This window comes from Ctenopharyngodon idella, chromosome 19, assembly GCF_019924925.1.
Source record: "Ctenopharyngodon idella isolate HZGC_01 chromosome 19, HZGC01, whole genome shotgun sequence".
In the NCBI taxonomy this organism is placed as follows: domain Eukaryota; kingdom Metazoa; phylum Chordata; class Actinopteri; order Cypriniformes; family Xenocyprididae; genus Ctenopharyngodon; species Ctenopharyngodon idella.
In genome coordinates this window covers 24,049,598-24,064,683 of record NC_067238.1, presented here as the reverse complement: position 1 = coordinate 24,064,683, position 15,086 = coordinate 24,049,598, and the positions used below count along the sequence as shown (strand labels likewise).

Below are 15,086 nucleotides of genomic sequence, written 5' to 3'. Positions count from 1 at the left end.
TTCATCTCTGTGAAAAAGGCTGTAATACTCAAAATAGTTTGTGTACATGAACGCGAGTGTGTGTGCGTGAGAGCGGTAGGTCCGAGGCCTTTATCTTTGCAAGCCCACGTTTACATATGTGAACATGCTCATGAACACTAAATGTTTCTCTTATTTTCAATCTCCCCCAATCATTTTCAATGGAAGGTAATTTTTGACCAATATAATCTCAGATCAGTGAGGCCTACGATCAGTCAGTTTCAAAAAGAAATGCAAAACCTGTTCTAATTGAAAAAAAAAGTTCACAAAAAGATTGAATCCAATATTTGGTGATAATACAGCATAACGAGATATTTATAAGCTATTGTTTTTGTAGGCCTGATATTTTTGACCAGGATTTTGTGCCATTTTGTACAAAACAAACTTCCTGGTTAAACATTAAAGCACACTAGTGTGATAAACTATATTTTCCCCCAAATTTTATTTAATATTGACAGAATTATCCACAAATACTTATTTTTTTTCACTCAAAAACTGAGGTGCATTTACAAGCTCAGATCTATGAGGCCATGATCAATGCGTTTCAAAAAGAAATACAAAACCTGTCCTAATTAAAAGAAAAAAAGTTGACAAAAAAGATTGAATCCAATATTTGGTGATAATATAGCATAACAAGAGATTTATAAGTTATTTTTTGTAGGCTGGCCATTTTTGACCGGGAATACCACAAGTGTAACAAGGTGGAAAATTAATCCCAAAAAACTACAGAAATTATCCAAAACATTTTGGGAAATGGTTACACCCTGTGTGAGCAAAGTCAGTAAGTCTTAGTCCAATGTGATAATATTAACTAACATTTTTGGGGAAAAGAAAATCCTCTCCAGGTCAAAATAACCCGAACTCAACACAATGTCAAGCAGAGCTTTTTTCAGTCAGTAGGTAGCTGTATGCATGTATACAGTGTAATAAAATGTCAATTTACCTGGTTGGCAGTGCAGCTTGCAGTAACAAACAACAGGCACTGCATAATGATATTAAATACATACTAAAAATAATTAAATGCCACAAACAGTCCATGTGGACTACAGCAGCAATCTTTATACTTTTAAAGTTCAAGGGTCGCTTGCCCATGATTTCTGTATTAGACAACATCAAAAATTGAAGGACATTTAACACTGTATTTCATGTCCTTCCTTTACATCCCTCCCTCGCTCTCATTTCCCATTAATTCAGAGGAGCAATACCTCTGCTGGACAGCAGGAGCTCTGTGCACATACTGCAGTGCTGAGCTGAACTGCAGTGACTGCGCTTGTGTGTGTGTGTTTATGTGTGCCAGACAGCCACATAGGAAACACATCACTGCTACTGCTGCTGCCACTCCAGACTGAATGCAGGCGGAGGGGGGAAGTGGAGAGAGGAGAGAGAGAGAGGGAAGGAGAGAACGTACAGGCCTTGCCAAATAAAGCCATGGGGGCCTGGGCAGTGACGGCCCTTTCTCCACTATAAATACGCTGCTCTTCTGCAGGTTCGGGTTTGGTGCCTGGAGCTCTGGACCACTGACTGCACCAGCCCGTCTCAGGAGATTCTCATCCGCTCTCAGGCCTGTCACTATGCCCCGGGTGGATGTTGACCTCAAACTGGACTTCAAAGATGTCCTTTTCAGACCAAAGAGGAGCAGTCTGAAGAGCAGGTCTGAGGTAAGAACATCTGCTTGCTGTCTCTGTTAAAAGAAATCTGTGCCACTGGCCTTGTCATGTTATTCCCGAAAGATTAATTTAAACTAAGTACCAAGGGAGCAGCATGTATGTTTGGGAGTGGCAATGAATGAAAGTGAAAATTAGGACGACCTTGACGAAGTTGGTTTTTATGGGGCCCGTGTTTAAGCTTCAGCCAGTGGTGGTTTATCAAGCTTGATCAGCAGACAGTGCTACAGTATGTGTTGGCTTCTCTTAATTTTGTGATGTTGATGTGTCTTGAAACAAGCCCAGCGGTTTTCAGGGTCGACTGACCAGGCTAAGGAAAAGCAACCTGAGAGCTAGTGCTTTGAAAACATGTTTAAAAATAGGCCTGAGGCATGCCTACATGTCAATAGAGGCAGATTCCACTGTGGTGTTACTCTTGGTCACACTTGGTCCACCCAAACACAAAATGGGGTCAAAACACTCCTACATGATCATCTATACATATGGAGTGCCTTATTTCAGACATTTAGCTGATAAAAACCTTTGCTCCACTGTGATGAGGTTTTCTTGCCTGTAATTCTTTCATATTTCACCCAGACATCCTTTTGTTCCAGTTAACGTGTAGCTTTCTTAGTTAGCTGCTTTCAAAATCTAAATCTACATGCTAATCTGTCAGGTTTACAACATTGATCATCTACTGTATATTCTGTTCATTTTTTCCTATTGGGGTCCTGGCTGATGAATTAGGAGGTGATTTTCACTGCAGGATGACGTAAAGTGCCGGTCAGATCTCGCTGCGGCTGGCTAATCTGATGGCTGTCAGTGTACGGCCAATAACAGTGGCTGTGATGATATACAGGCTCATTGAAGTAGAACAGCAGCTGAGGGCCTCTTTATAACCTGCAGTAATCAATCACTGACCTTGCCTCAGACACCAACAATAAACGAGAGAATCCAAATCTTATGACTGTAATATCTGGGATATGTCTCTTCAAACAGGAGATTGGTGAATTTGTTCCCCACAGCACAAGTAAATAGCAGCAAGATGATTATTCAGAGGGCAGTGTAGTGTGACTGATGTGACTGCAGCAGTTACTGGAACTGGAAATGGCTGGGAACTGATTCGGGGAACCTGAGAACGTCTGAGCATGTGTGTGTGTGTGTGTGTGTGTGTGTGTGTGTGTGTGTGTGTGTGTGTGTGTGTGTGTGTGTGTGTGTGTGTGTGTGTGTGTGTGTGTGTGTGTGTGTGTGTGTGAAAGAGCGCTTCTGTGCATATCAATTTGCAATATTTTTTTTCTTTCAAACAAACCTATAAATGATTCAGCACAAATTCGCTTAAAGGATTAGTTCACTTCAGAATAAAATTTCCTGATAATTTATTCACCCCCATTTATGTCTTTCTTTCTTCAGTTGAAAAGAAATGAAGGTTTTTGATGAAAACATTCGAGGATTTTTCTCCATATAGTGGACTTCACTGGGGTACAATGGGTTGAAGGTCCAAATTGCAGTTTAAATGCCGCTTCAAAGGGCTCTACATGATCCCAGACGAGGAATAAGGGTCTTATCTAGCAAAACAATCGGTCATTTTCTAAAAATAAAAGAAATACTTTTTAACCACAAATGCTCATCTTGCACTGCTCTGCAATGCGCCACGCATTACGTAATCACGTTGGAAAGGTCACGCGTGACGTAGGTGGAAGTACCGCAGTAGGGCGAAAAACTTCAAAATCGTCCGACATCATTGTTTTACCTTTTTTGTAAAGGGTGTTTCACTTAGTCTTTGCACTTTCACTTTGTAGACACTGGATCGGTACTTCCGCCTACGTCACGCGTGACCTTTCCAACGTGATTACATAATGCGTGGCGCATCACAGAGCAGTGCAAGACGAGCACTTGTGGTTAAAAAGTGTATACATTTTTATTTTGTTTTAGAAAATGACTGATTGATTCACTAGATAAGACCCTTATTCCTCGTCTGGGATCATGTAGAGCCCTTTGAAGCTGCATTTAAACTGCAATTTGGACCTTCAACCCGTTGCACCCCAGTGAAGTCCACTATATGGAGAAAAATCCTGGAATGTTTTCATCAAAAACCTTAATTTCTTTTCAACTGAAGAAAGAAAGACATAAACATCTTGGATGACATGGGGATGAGTAAATTATAAGGAAATATTAATTCTAAAGTGAACTAATCCTTTAAGCCCACCACAATGTCTCAGCTGTGGATGATGATGTTATATAATATGGTCATATTCTGATTATATATTACCGTTAAAAAGTTTGGGGTTAGTAAGAATTTTTAATGTTTTCTTTTAATGTAAGAATCTTCTTACACTTGCCAAGGTTTTATTTATTTGATTAAAAATACAGTAAAAACAGTAACATTGTGAAATATTATTACAACTTAGATAACCTGTTTTCAATTTTAATATATTTTAAAATATATCATATTATCCAGAAAGTAAGTTGCACCTGACTTTAAGTCACACCGGGTCAAAGTTGCATTGTTGAGGGGATAATAATAATAATTAAAAAAAAAGTCAGATAAGTTGCATCGGTGTATGTCACATTTTATTATTACATTCAGAAATAATGTAAAATACCATAAAAATAATAAATACTATAAAAATACAATAAAAAACTTTTACAAACATTATAAACACCTAAATATTTAAATTCCCCTTGTTACACCGAATTCTGTGACCCATCAAATTATTATTTTTTTATTTAAATTGCAATAATAATGATAATAATAATAATAATAATAATAATAACAGTATAATAACAACAGTGCATAGATACATCTTGTCAATCAGAGTTGAGCAATCTCAAGCATTGGCGTATATGCATGTTAATGCACAAACAGTAACAATAACAAAAAAAATAAAAATAAAAAAAACTTACCCCAAGTAGTGTATATGTCAAGTAAACACATTTACCTGAGTCATTATTCCTTTTTAATAATACAGCTGGAATATGACTAATCTAATCTAATACAATTAATCTGAATTTTGGGTCATATAACACCTTATTCAGAACATCCACTGAACATTAATATTTATCTGAACATGTGCAAACAAAGTTAAATCTGGGTGTATTATATACAGACAATTATATCAAGCTATTGAAGAAACATATTTTTGGATGTTTTAACAAAAGAGCAGATATAATGGCAACAGCAGAATTAAATCAATAATTACAAATCTTCTGGTTATTGGTTCTGCATACCAGTTATCAGATGCTTAAAGGGTTAGTTCACCCAAAAATGAAAATTCTGTCATTTATTACTCACCCTCATGCCGTTCCACACCCATAAGACCTTCGTTAATCTTCGGAACACAAATTAAGATATTTTAGTTGAAATCCGATGGCTCCGTGAGGCCTTCATAGGGAGCAATGACATTTCCTCTCTCAAGATCCATAAAGGTACTAAAAACATATTTAAATCGGTTCATGTGAATACAGTGGTTCAATATTAATATTATAAAGCGACGAGAATATTTTTGGTGCGCCAAAAAAACAACAAAATAACGACTTATTTAGTGATGGCCGATTTCAAAACACTGCTTCAGGAAGCATCGGAGCACAATGAATCAGCGTGTCGAATCATGATTCAGATCGCATGTCAAACTGCCAACGGCTGAAATCACGTGACTTTGGCGCTCCGAACAGCAGATTCGATACACTGATTCATAACGCTCCGAAGCTTCATGAAGCAGTGTTTTGAAATCGGCCATCACTAAATAAGTCGTTATTTTGTTTTTTTTTGGCGCTCCAAAAATATTCTCTTCGCTTTGTAATATTAATATTGAGCCACTGTACTCACATGAACCGATTTAAATATGTTTTTAGTACCTTTATGGATCTTGAGAGAGGAAATGTCATTGCTCTCTATGAAGGCCTCACTGAGCCATCGGATTTCAACTAAAATATCTTAATTTGTGTTCTGAAGATTAACGAAGGTCTTACGGGTGTGGTACGGCATGAGGGTAAGTAATAAATGACAGTTTTTTTTTATTTTTGGGTGAACTAACCCTTTAAAAATACCAAAAATGTTATTGATTAGGGAAAAAATAATAATATCCATGGAATGTGCATGTCTTTATTCTGAACATGCTGACTACATGTACAGGAATAATCCAATGTGGAGCATGTAAACATATTTTTCAGAATCAAGGTTTAATCAGATTAAGGATCTTAATCAGAAAAAAGGATGTGAAATATATACTATATAGTAAATACTGCATGTAATATGACTACTTGCCTCACACTTGTTTAAAATATCAATATACTGTATGTTTTGATTCAAATCTCAAACTAGAGCGGACTTTGTGACACTCCTTATTTTATTCAGAGAAAGCCCTACTGCACACTGAGCACTGCATTTAACATCCACTAGACATGGAGAATGACTCCAGTTCATTTGTTACAATGGATATGGGACAATTAGATGGATCTAAATATGAGTGTATGCTTGGATGGGTAACAGGGACAGGAGAATAGGATAGGAACACAGGTTGTTTGGGTTGATTATGGGCTTATCCATTAAAATGAGGCTCTTCAGACTGTCACATGTACTATTTGTATGTTTGAAAAGTAATTTCCCCTTTATTTTTTGTTCTCAAAGGTTGACCTGCAGAGGACCTTCACATTCCGGAATTCAAAGCAGACATACAATGGCATCCCGATCATCGCTGCTAACATGGACACCACCGGCACTTTTGAGATGGCACAGGTGCTCAGCAAGGTGAGTGCTTCTTTAAACAAAGCACACTAACTGAAGAAACACAGCACCTGCGTCTGAAATATAACCCAGGAAAAGTCTTGTTTTACTATGTTTAATCTCTGTGATTATCAAGATCTCACTGAAACACAATTAGCTGTGTCCTGTTTCCATGCACTGGGATCAAGAGGCTCTTATATTTCTGTCTGTCTCAGAGCCAGACACTTGCTGGCCTCTCAGACATGTCTCTGCTCTGTCTTTCAGCACACTCTCTTCACAGCCATCCAGAAGCACTACTCCCTGGAGGAGTGGAAGACTTTTGCTGCCAGTCATCCAGAGTGCCTTGAGGTGAATGGACAACAAATACTTTCTTGCCTTGCTTAATCAAAAGCAGTTAGGAAAATTAACCATGGTTTTATTATAGTTTTGGAGGATTGATTACCATTTGTATAACCACAGTTTTGCTACAAATACCAAGGTTAAACTATGGTTAGTATAGCAAAACCATGGTTAATTTGTGGTTATCATGGTTTAACTACAATAACCATGTTTTTTGTTTTGTTTTATTTGTAGTAAAACCATGGTTAATTTTCATAATTAAACAGTATAGTCTATCAACTGCCTAGCAATCACACTGAACATATAACAAGGCATACATCCCTTAACCACCAAGCAACATCTTAGAAATCACCCAGAACTCCACATTAAACCACTTTAAAAGGCCTAGCATCCCCCAGCAGCTATTATCAAATCACCCTAGAAGCAATCAGCCAAAATACCCTAGCATAGGATGACCAGACGTCCCCGTTTTCCGGGGGCAGTCCCGGTTTTTGGTGTTCTATCCCCGACTGGTGCTGTCCCCGGAAATGTCCCTGTTTTATAGCTCGTTCAAAACAACCTGCAAAAAAAGCCTGACCAGCATACAGCAGCCTGCTGGTCAACTCCTGCTGGTTATCGGAGCAATTGTGTAGTGATCATGTTCACCAATAGAGGGGGCTGTGCAGCTACACTTGGTCGCGCGCGCGCGCCGCTACTTCATGAAGAACGTAATCTGGATCTGGACCAGAGCAGAGCGAGAGTACCTCAGGGATGACGTGTTTTTGTAGGCAAAATTCGGAAGCGAGTTAGCATTTTAGGACTTCCGGTTCCATCGCCCTAAAGTCTATGGGTTTTTTGAATGGGTTTTTGCTAAATCGCCTGAAATAAGGTCTATGGTTAACAAAAATATTTTCACGTTTTGATCTATGACATAAAACACACCAGTTATAACCCGCTTGTGATTTTTTTAAACCTTTATTGTGTCTTAACAAATTGCTAAAATGGACTACTAAAAGTGGATAAGTAATCATACACAGCGCAGATCATAATCAGCGAGCATGTTTTTAAATAAAGTTGTTTTTTAAATAAAGTTCGAGGAAGCTTGGTGGTGGTGACGTTGATCCGCGACCATGGTGTTCTGTAGTCCGTTTATAACCTCCTGTTAGCTTTTTATATCTGACTTTATTTAGGCTTCAAAATGTATAAATGTTGTGTTAACTTGTAAAGATTATCTTGATAGACAAGACATGTAAGTGTCATAACCCTTTATTAAACACAGAGCTTATTTTTTGCGATTTTCCAAAAGTCTATGGGAAAAATGCATAGGCTTTCGATCAAGGGAACCCGTGCGCCACTAACTTCTGGGTTGGCTTACAAAAACACGTCATCCCTGAGGTATCGTCGAATATCAAAATAAACATCGTTAACAGTTTCAAGGTAGTAACATAATAACTATTCATGTTAAATTAAAGTAATACCGTTTGTATGTTTTATAACAGGGCCTCAACAGGGTGCTGGATTGTTTTGCACAATTTTAAACGTCCACAAACGTTACGCAGTCACAGCAATTTCCACACACAAGTCTTAACTATATCACGTGGTGAAGGTACACTCAGATATAAATAATTAAAAAAATAAAATAAATAATACACGTGCAACTTACTTTGTGCTTAAAATAAGTCTAAAATGCAAAATAATAGTTAAAAGTTAAAACAGTTGTAATTTCTGTATAGTCAAAACAGCTTGTGAAAATTAAAATATTAAATTCAATAATGTTAAATGCCGTTTTATTTATCTTATCTTATATTTATGTTTTATTTTTGTAATATAATGTGCTTTTGTAAAGTCATACTAAAGTCATACTACATATTGTTTTGAACTGCTTTTACAATGGTTACTATTAATCGTGTAATAGTTTTTTGGTGAATTGTATTAAAACCAGAGCAAAAATCCTAATAATCAAACTAAAGCATAATAAATAATGTAATAATATTAAAAAACAAAAACATTCAAAAATGTATTGTCCCCGCTTTTTTAATAAATAGATAACAAATGAGATTTTGGTGATATTTTGACCGCTCAAATAGGAAATGTCCCTGGTTTCCATTTCAAAAATCTGGTCACCTTACCCTAGCAACCACCAAGCAACTAGCCACAACACCTAAGCAACTGCCTAGCAGACAATACATTAGAAACCACTTAACAAGGCATACATGCTTTCAGACTTATAATCTGTCTATAATAATCTCAACAGACTAATACTATGGAAGCTTGTTTCCGCCACGAATAAAAAAAAAAAGTATGCTTATTGCGACTTTTTATCTCACAATTCTACTTTTTCCCTCAAAATTGTGTGATATAAACTCAAAATTCTGACCTTTTTCTCAGAATTGCCTGATATAAAGTCAGAATTGCGAGATATAAACTGGGCCTAGCTAACTCACAATTGCGAGTTTATATCTCGCAGTTCTGACATTATAACTCGCAATTGCGACCTTATTTCACGTAATTCTGAGGGGAAAAGTAAAATTGCGAGATGTAAACTCGCAATTACGAGGGAAAAAAAGTCAGAATTGTGAGATAAAAAGTCGCAATTATCTTTTAAATGTTTAGCACATTTAGCTTTAAAGACAGCTAATTCCTTATTTTACCCCAAAGCTTATGCAGTGAATCAATCTACCGTCTCATCCTCAGCATGTGGCGGCCAGCTCAGGCAGTGGAGTGGCGGATCTGGAGAAACTGTCCAGCATCCTGGAGGCCATTCCTCTCATCCAGTACATCTGCTTGGACGTGGCCAATGGCTACTCAGAACACTTTGTAGAGTTTGTAAAAAGAGTTCGGGAAAAGTTTCCTAAGCACACCATCATGGTGAATTTTCTGCAAGCATCATATAAATATACATTTTGTATTTGATGAACTACAAATGTCATATAACACAATAATCTTGATTATTTAGGCAGGAAATGTGGTGACAGGAGAGATGGTGGAGGAACTCATTCTGTCTGGAGCTGATATCATTAAAGTGGGCATTGGGCCAGGTATCAGATTAGATTTCCCAACACTGTAATACATATTCATAATAGATAATCATCCTACATATTAAATTCTTATGTTACTTAATTTGGAGCATGTTATTGATGTTTGACTACACTGTGATCTTCAGGTTCTGTGTGCACCACACGCATTAAGACCGGTGTGGGTTATCCTCAACTGAGCGCTGTTATTGAGTGTGCTGACTCGGCCCATGGACTGAAAGGACACATAATATCTGTGAGTCTCTTTAAATGGCTATCATGTTAAGCATGAAGCCTTCTTTTGATACAATGCATAGATTGACAGGTGGGAACCCACATACAAGTGACATCACATTACCACAAGAGGGCAGCATCCTCAATTCTATTCCAGTGTTTCCCTACCATGTGTCCCCTCAGAAAAGGCTGACACCAAACCAGACATGTGCTACTTTTAGTGTGTTATCTTTTAGAATATAGTGCTGCAGTAATGACGTATTTTTGTAGGCCAACCCAGAAGTTCCCTCACAAAAACCCAATAGGACTTTTCAGTTAGCTTTTGGATTATTGCAGAAAATAAACTATGTTATCAGCAAAAGTTTGATTCTTTAGACCTTTTGTTAATCATGATGATCTTCACAAATTAACACAGCTTTAATGAATTTTGAAGCCTAAATACAATTTGCAGAAGTAAAAAGCTAAATATAGACTATGAACAAACCAGCAACACCATCACTTCTGGCACTGATGTTTAATGTCCCCGACAACCTCTGCAGTCATAACAAGTGGCCTCATTTAGCCACTTGTTAGCAATCGCATTTTTTAAAACAAGTAAAAACTTCAAAAAATCACAAGGGGCTATCGATGATGTATTTTATGTTGTAGAATATGCAAAACGTAAAAATGGAAGCTTGTTTCTACCACAGAATTAAAAAAATACAAAACTGTGACTTTTTAGCTCACAATTCTGACAATTTTTAGTTATAAAATTGTATAATTAATTTGAGTTATAGTCAGAATTGTGAGTTTATCTTTTTTCCTCGCAATAGTTTATATCCCGCAATTCTCACAATTCAGACTTTATAACTCGCAATTAAGAGTTTATCTTGCAATTCTGAAGAAAAAAGCCAGAATTGTGATATAAACTCGGAATTGCAAGAAAAAAAGTAAGAATTGTGAGATAAAAAGTTTTTATTTTTTATTCAATGGCAGAAACAAGCTTCCATATCCATGCAGCACTCTATTACAATTTATTTTATTTTAAACAAGAACACTTTTCAGGTAGTTTCTTCCTTTAATGAAACACCCGAGCTTGTTTGTCATTCATAAGTTTTAAGTTTGCTAGTAGCAATCATGGAGAAACTTTCTGGGAAAGACGTAACAGTGAATTTATTTATAAATGAAATCCAGTTAAATTGTAAATTCTGTTTTATAGGCTTAACATAGTAAAATCAATATTCCAAGTACCCCAAAGCAACTTCAAATGAAGCATTTTTATCAGCTCATGCATTTCTGGGAATATAACCCATGACCTTTGTATCGCTAGTGCCACACTTTTCCAATTTGAGCTATAGACCTTAGTCAGAGTAGTGCCATATTTGAAAGTTGTGAGTTGGCAAAATTAAGCGATCTATGACCTTTATACAGTGCATGCCATTGTAAAGACTGTAAGTCTATCCCTCAAAGCCTCGCTTTCATCTGTAACAAATTTAATATGGCATCTATCCTGACTAAAGTCTATAGGAATTCTTTGCAACTGCTGTAATTTATGCCTTTATATAGCTATAGGAGTTTGTAGTAAAGCTTTCTTTTTCCACTAGGATGGAGGCTGCAGTTGCCCCGGGGATGTTGCCAAAGCTTTTGGTGAGCAGTGATGAGTGGTTTCATGTTTCCAACACCAAACAATAAGAACATAATTGTACTGTTTTTGTACTTTTATAAAAATTATTATATGTATTGTTGCCATATAAAGACTTTAACTCTCATTCACATCAAGGACGATAATGATATAGTTATAAAAATCATTCTACATATAAAAGAATAGCAGAGTCCACACCACAACTATAACACAGAGGAACAAAATATGTTGGAGTCAGTTTCACAATGAATTTTCCCCTAGCTGTTTAATGATAAAAACATTGACAGCCAATCAGAATCCATCTTGCTTTAAAGAGCTCGAGCATTTAAAGCGGCAGACGACATAACTGTCTAAACAGAATGTTATTGTGCATTGTGTGGATGCTAATATTATTGTTATAGTTTTCTTTATAGTTATTGTTCTTGGTGTGAATGGGTCTTTAATCTATCTAATAATAAATTTACATTAGGTGCTGGAGCAGATTTTGTCATGCTGGGAGGAATGTTAGCGGGACATGATCAATGCGCTGGTGAAGTCATTGAGAAAGAGGGCAAGAAGTTCAAGCTGTTCTACGGGATGAGTTCGGACACAGCCATGAAGAAGTATGTCGGAGGAGTTGCAGAGTACAGGTGAGGATGTTTTCATACATTTATGGGGCATATTTATGGCTATTCATTTTGGGGTTTAAGTGTGTTTGTTAAAGGGTTAGTTCACCCAAAAATGAAAATTATCCCATGATTTACTCACCCTCAAGCCATTTTAGGTATATATATAACTATATTCTTTCAGACGAACACAATTGGAGATTTAAAAATATCCTGGCTCTTCCTAGCTTTATAATGGCAGTGAATGGGGGGTGCGATTTTGAAGCCCAAAAAAAAAAAACCTTCCATCATAAAAATAATCCATACGGCTCCAGGGGGTCAATAAAGGCTTTCTGAAGCGAAATGATGGGTTTTTGTAAGAAAAATATCCATATTTAAAACTTTCTAAACTAAAATACTAGCTTCTGGCAGAAGACCGTACGCATACTGCGCAAGTCAACTTGCGCCACAAGAGTAACCCCTGACGCGATGTATGACGTAGGAGTATCATAAGCAAATCGATGCGTACATCTTCCGGAAGCTAGTTATTATAGTTAATACAGTTTTAAATATGGATATTTTTCTTACAAAAACCCATCATTTCACTTCAGAAGGCATTTATTAACCCCCTGAAGCCATATGGATTATTTTTATGATGGATGGATGCATTCTCTTTTGGGCTTTAAAATCACGCTCCCCATTCACTACCATTATAAAGCTTGGAAGAGCCAGGATATTTTTAAATATATCTCCAATTGTGTTCATCTGAAAGAAGATAGTCATATACACCTAGGATGGCTTGAGGGTGGGTAAACCATGGGATAATTTTCATTTTTGGGTGAAATAACCCTTCAAAAGATGTGTGGCACAAATAACTGTGATACTGCAGGTCATCTTATGTACATCTGTTTGTGTGATTTCAAGGGCATCAGAGGGCAGGACGGTCCAGGTGCCCTACAAAGGTGACGTGGAAAACACCATCAGGGACATCTTGGGTGGTTTGCGGTCCACATGCACATATGTAGGAGCTGCCAAACTCAAAGAACTGAGCCGCAGGACGACCTTCATCAGAGTCACACAGCAGGCTAGCCAAATGTTCACCTAGTCACACAGGCTAAAAACATGCACACTCACAAATACAGACTCACCATTACTAGTTAAGGAATAGTTCAGCTGAAAATGAAAATTCTGTCATCGTTCTATCAATTTGTGTGAATTGTTTCTGTACATGAGCAGCATAGTTCTACCATAAAGAGAGGAAAGACATTCACAAACAGATTTCCCTCTGTCTTGCAGTTTTCTGTGCTCTTTAGATTAATCTGATTGCTTAGCCAACTCATTTAAAAACACTATTACACTCATACAGACAGGCCCAGATACTCAGGAACCTTGCTGAATACATTTCTTTGGAAAGTCAATGTTGCAGCATGTCTCAGTTTTGTTCATTTAAAGCCTTTAAGTTCTTTTAAGTATGTAATGGGGTCGCATCTGTACGAGAGGGTGAATAAGGAAACACCCAATAAGTCTCTTGACAGGACAATACTAGAGTGAAATGATTCATTCTTAGTAACTATGCAACCCATTCTCTCCCTATAGTATGGCAACTGAAAGAAATGTATGCTAGTGAAGAACTTACACACCAGCAGAGAATCTTCTCTGCCACTTTATGCTTGCCCCTGTGTTGTACTGTAAGTTTGAGCTGATTTGAGCAGAGATTTGTGCATTGTGTACTGTTGTGAACTATTTCTGCTGGCCTGCTTCCTTTGTGATTGTACAATGGGTGTGGTGGGATGTCATATCAGACCAGAGGAATGTGAAAACTTCTGCACCTCATTTCTTCAACATGCCTTGTGCAGTTTATATGAGTTAGAAAATAGAGGATTAAAAGTGTTATAAGTAAAACATTACATATGGAGGAATAAACATCTGAATGAGAACTGTGGTTGTTTTATGCCCTAAATACCTTTCCATTTTTGTTCAAATATGTGATCAAATATGTTATTTTGGAATAATGACCGGCTTCATGAAAGCATGAAATCTTCATGCTTTCATTAGTGTCTATTAAAATGTATTTAAAAGAAAGTTGGCCTATAGAAACGAAACGCTATCACTTGTAGAAGAAAGGGCTTTGTATTTTATGTATTTAGTTTTAATTCATTTTAATTTTGATCAAAGCTTATGAATTAAACAGCTCGCAGACATACTTTATCACTATAAAAAATACAAATAACCAGTTTAAGGTACACTATGTAACTTTTGGATCTCTAGTGGTTAAAAAACTAAACTGCATGCATTTTGCAGAAGAACATTGTTTTGGCTGTGCTTTGGCTCTGCGGGACTGTGCAGATGAATATAGATATCTCATCACTGCTCATAAAGCCTTCACTACTAGGTTTAAGAGATATAACCAGTTTAGATGGAAAGGATCTCAAGATGACTAGCTGTTACTATACCCATTAATAGACATGGCACTTCCTTGAAAATAAATTCCATGCACAGCCCTACAACAGCCATAATGAAATGACCCTTCACAATAGATAATGATTTACGGTCAACTCTGTTAGAGAGCTACATGTGGCAATTTATCTGTTCAGTAAAATACCTTACTCACCTGTTAAGTAATAAAGATGGAAAAAAAAAAAAATCAATTTTACAACATTTAAAATCCATATCTGCAATGATTACAGAACTATTTCACTATTAATTTTTCCCATAGGGATTTTTAAAAAGTCTTTGTAGAGTCATAAGCCATGAACCAAATCAACCAGCTATGAGGGGATTCACACAATCACAAAATTTGATTTTAAAGCAAAAAAAAAAAAAAAAAAAAGACAAAGGTTCAAGACTGTGTATTTAATGGCTTAAATAAGGGAAAGAACTACAATCCCATGAAACATTGTGAATTCCATAATCACGTTATGATTAAAAACA

The 15,086-nt window shown here is 36.8% G+C and overlaps 1 protein-coding gene across 2 annotated transcripts; it reads left to right on the top strand.

The window, feature by feature from the left end:
• The first annotated feature begins 1,267 nt into the window (after nucleotides 1-1,267).
• On the top strand, nucleotides 1,268-14,092 carry gmpr (guanosine monophosphate reductase). 2 transcript variants are annotated; one of them, XM_051871828.1, is made up of 9 exons: nucleotides 1,268-1,676; nucleotides 6,289-6,408; nucleotides 6,600-6,732; nucleotides 9,397-9,570; nucleotides 9,659-9,740; nucleotides 9,866-9,972; nucleotides 11,534-11,576; nucleotides 12,041-12,200; nucleotides 13,080-14,092. In XM_051871828.1, the coding sequence occupies exons 2-9, from the start codon at nucleotides 6,338-6,340 to the stop codon at nucleotides 13,258-13,260; spliced, it is 951 nt and encodes a 316-aa protein (XP_051727788.1). In that variant the 5' UTR covers nucleotides 1,268-1,676; nucleotides 6,289-6,337; the 3' UTR covers nucleotides 13,261-14,092. The 2 variants fall into 2 exon arrangements, with proteins under 2 accessions (XP_051727788.1, XP_051727787.1); XM_051871827.1 differs by having other exon boundaries at nucleotides 1,271-1,676; nucleotides 6,649-6,732.
• The last annotated feature ends 994 nt before the right edge of the window (nucleotides 14,093-15,086 follow it).

What these genes read in the sequence shown, in the direction of transcription:
- gmpr (XM_051871827.1), top strand. Translation starts at nt 1,590, where the DNA reads ATGCCCCGGGTGGATGTTGACCTCAAACTGGACTTCAAAGATGTCCTT. An exon ending in GTCTGAAGAGCAGGTCTGAG is followed by an intron (nt 1,677 to 6,288) that starts GTAAGAACATCT and finishes TTGTTCTCAAAG; the next exon opens with GTTGACCTGCAGAGGACCTT. An exon ending in GGATGTTGCCAAAGCTTTTG is followed by an intron (nt 11,577 to 12,040) that starts GTGAGCAGTGAT and finishes AATTTACATTAG; the next exon opens with GTGCTGGAGCAGATTTTGTC.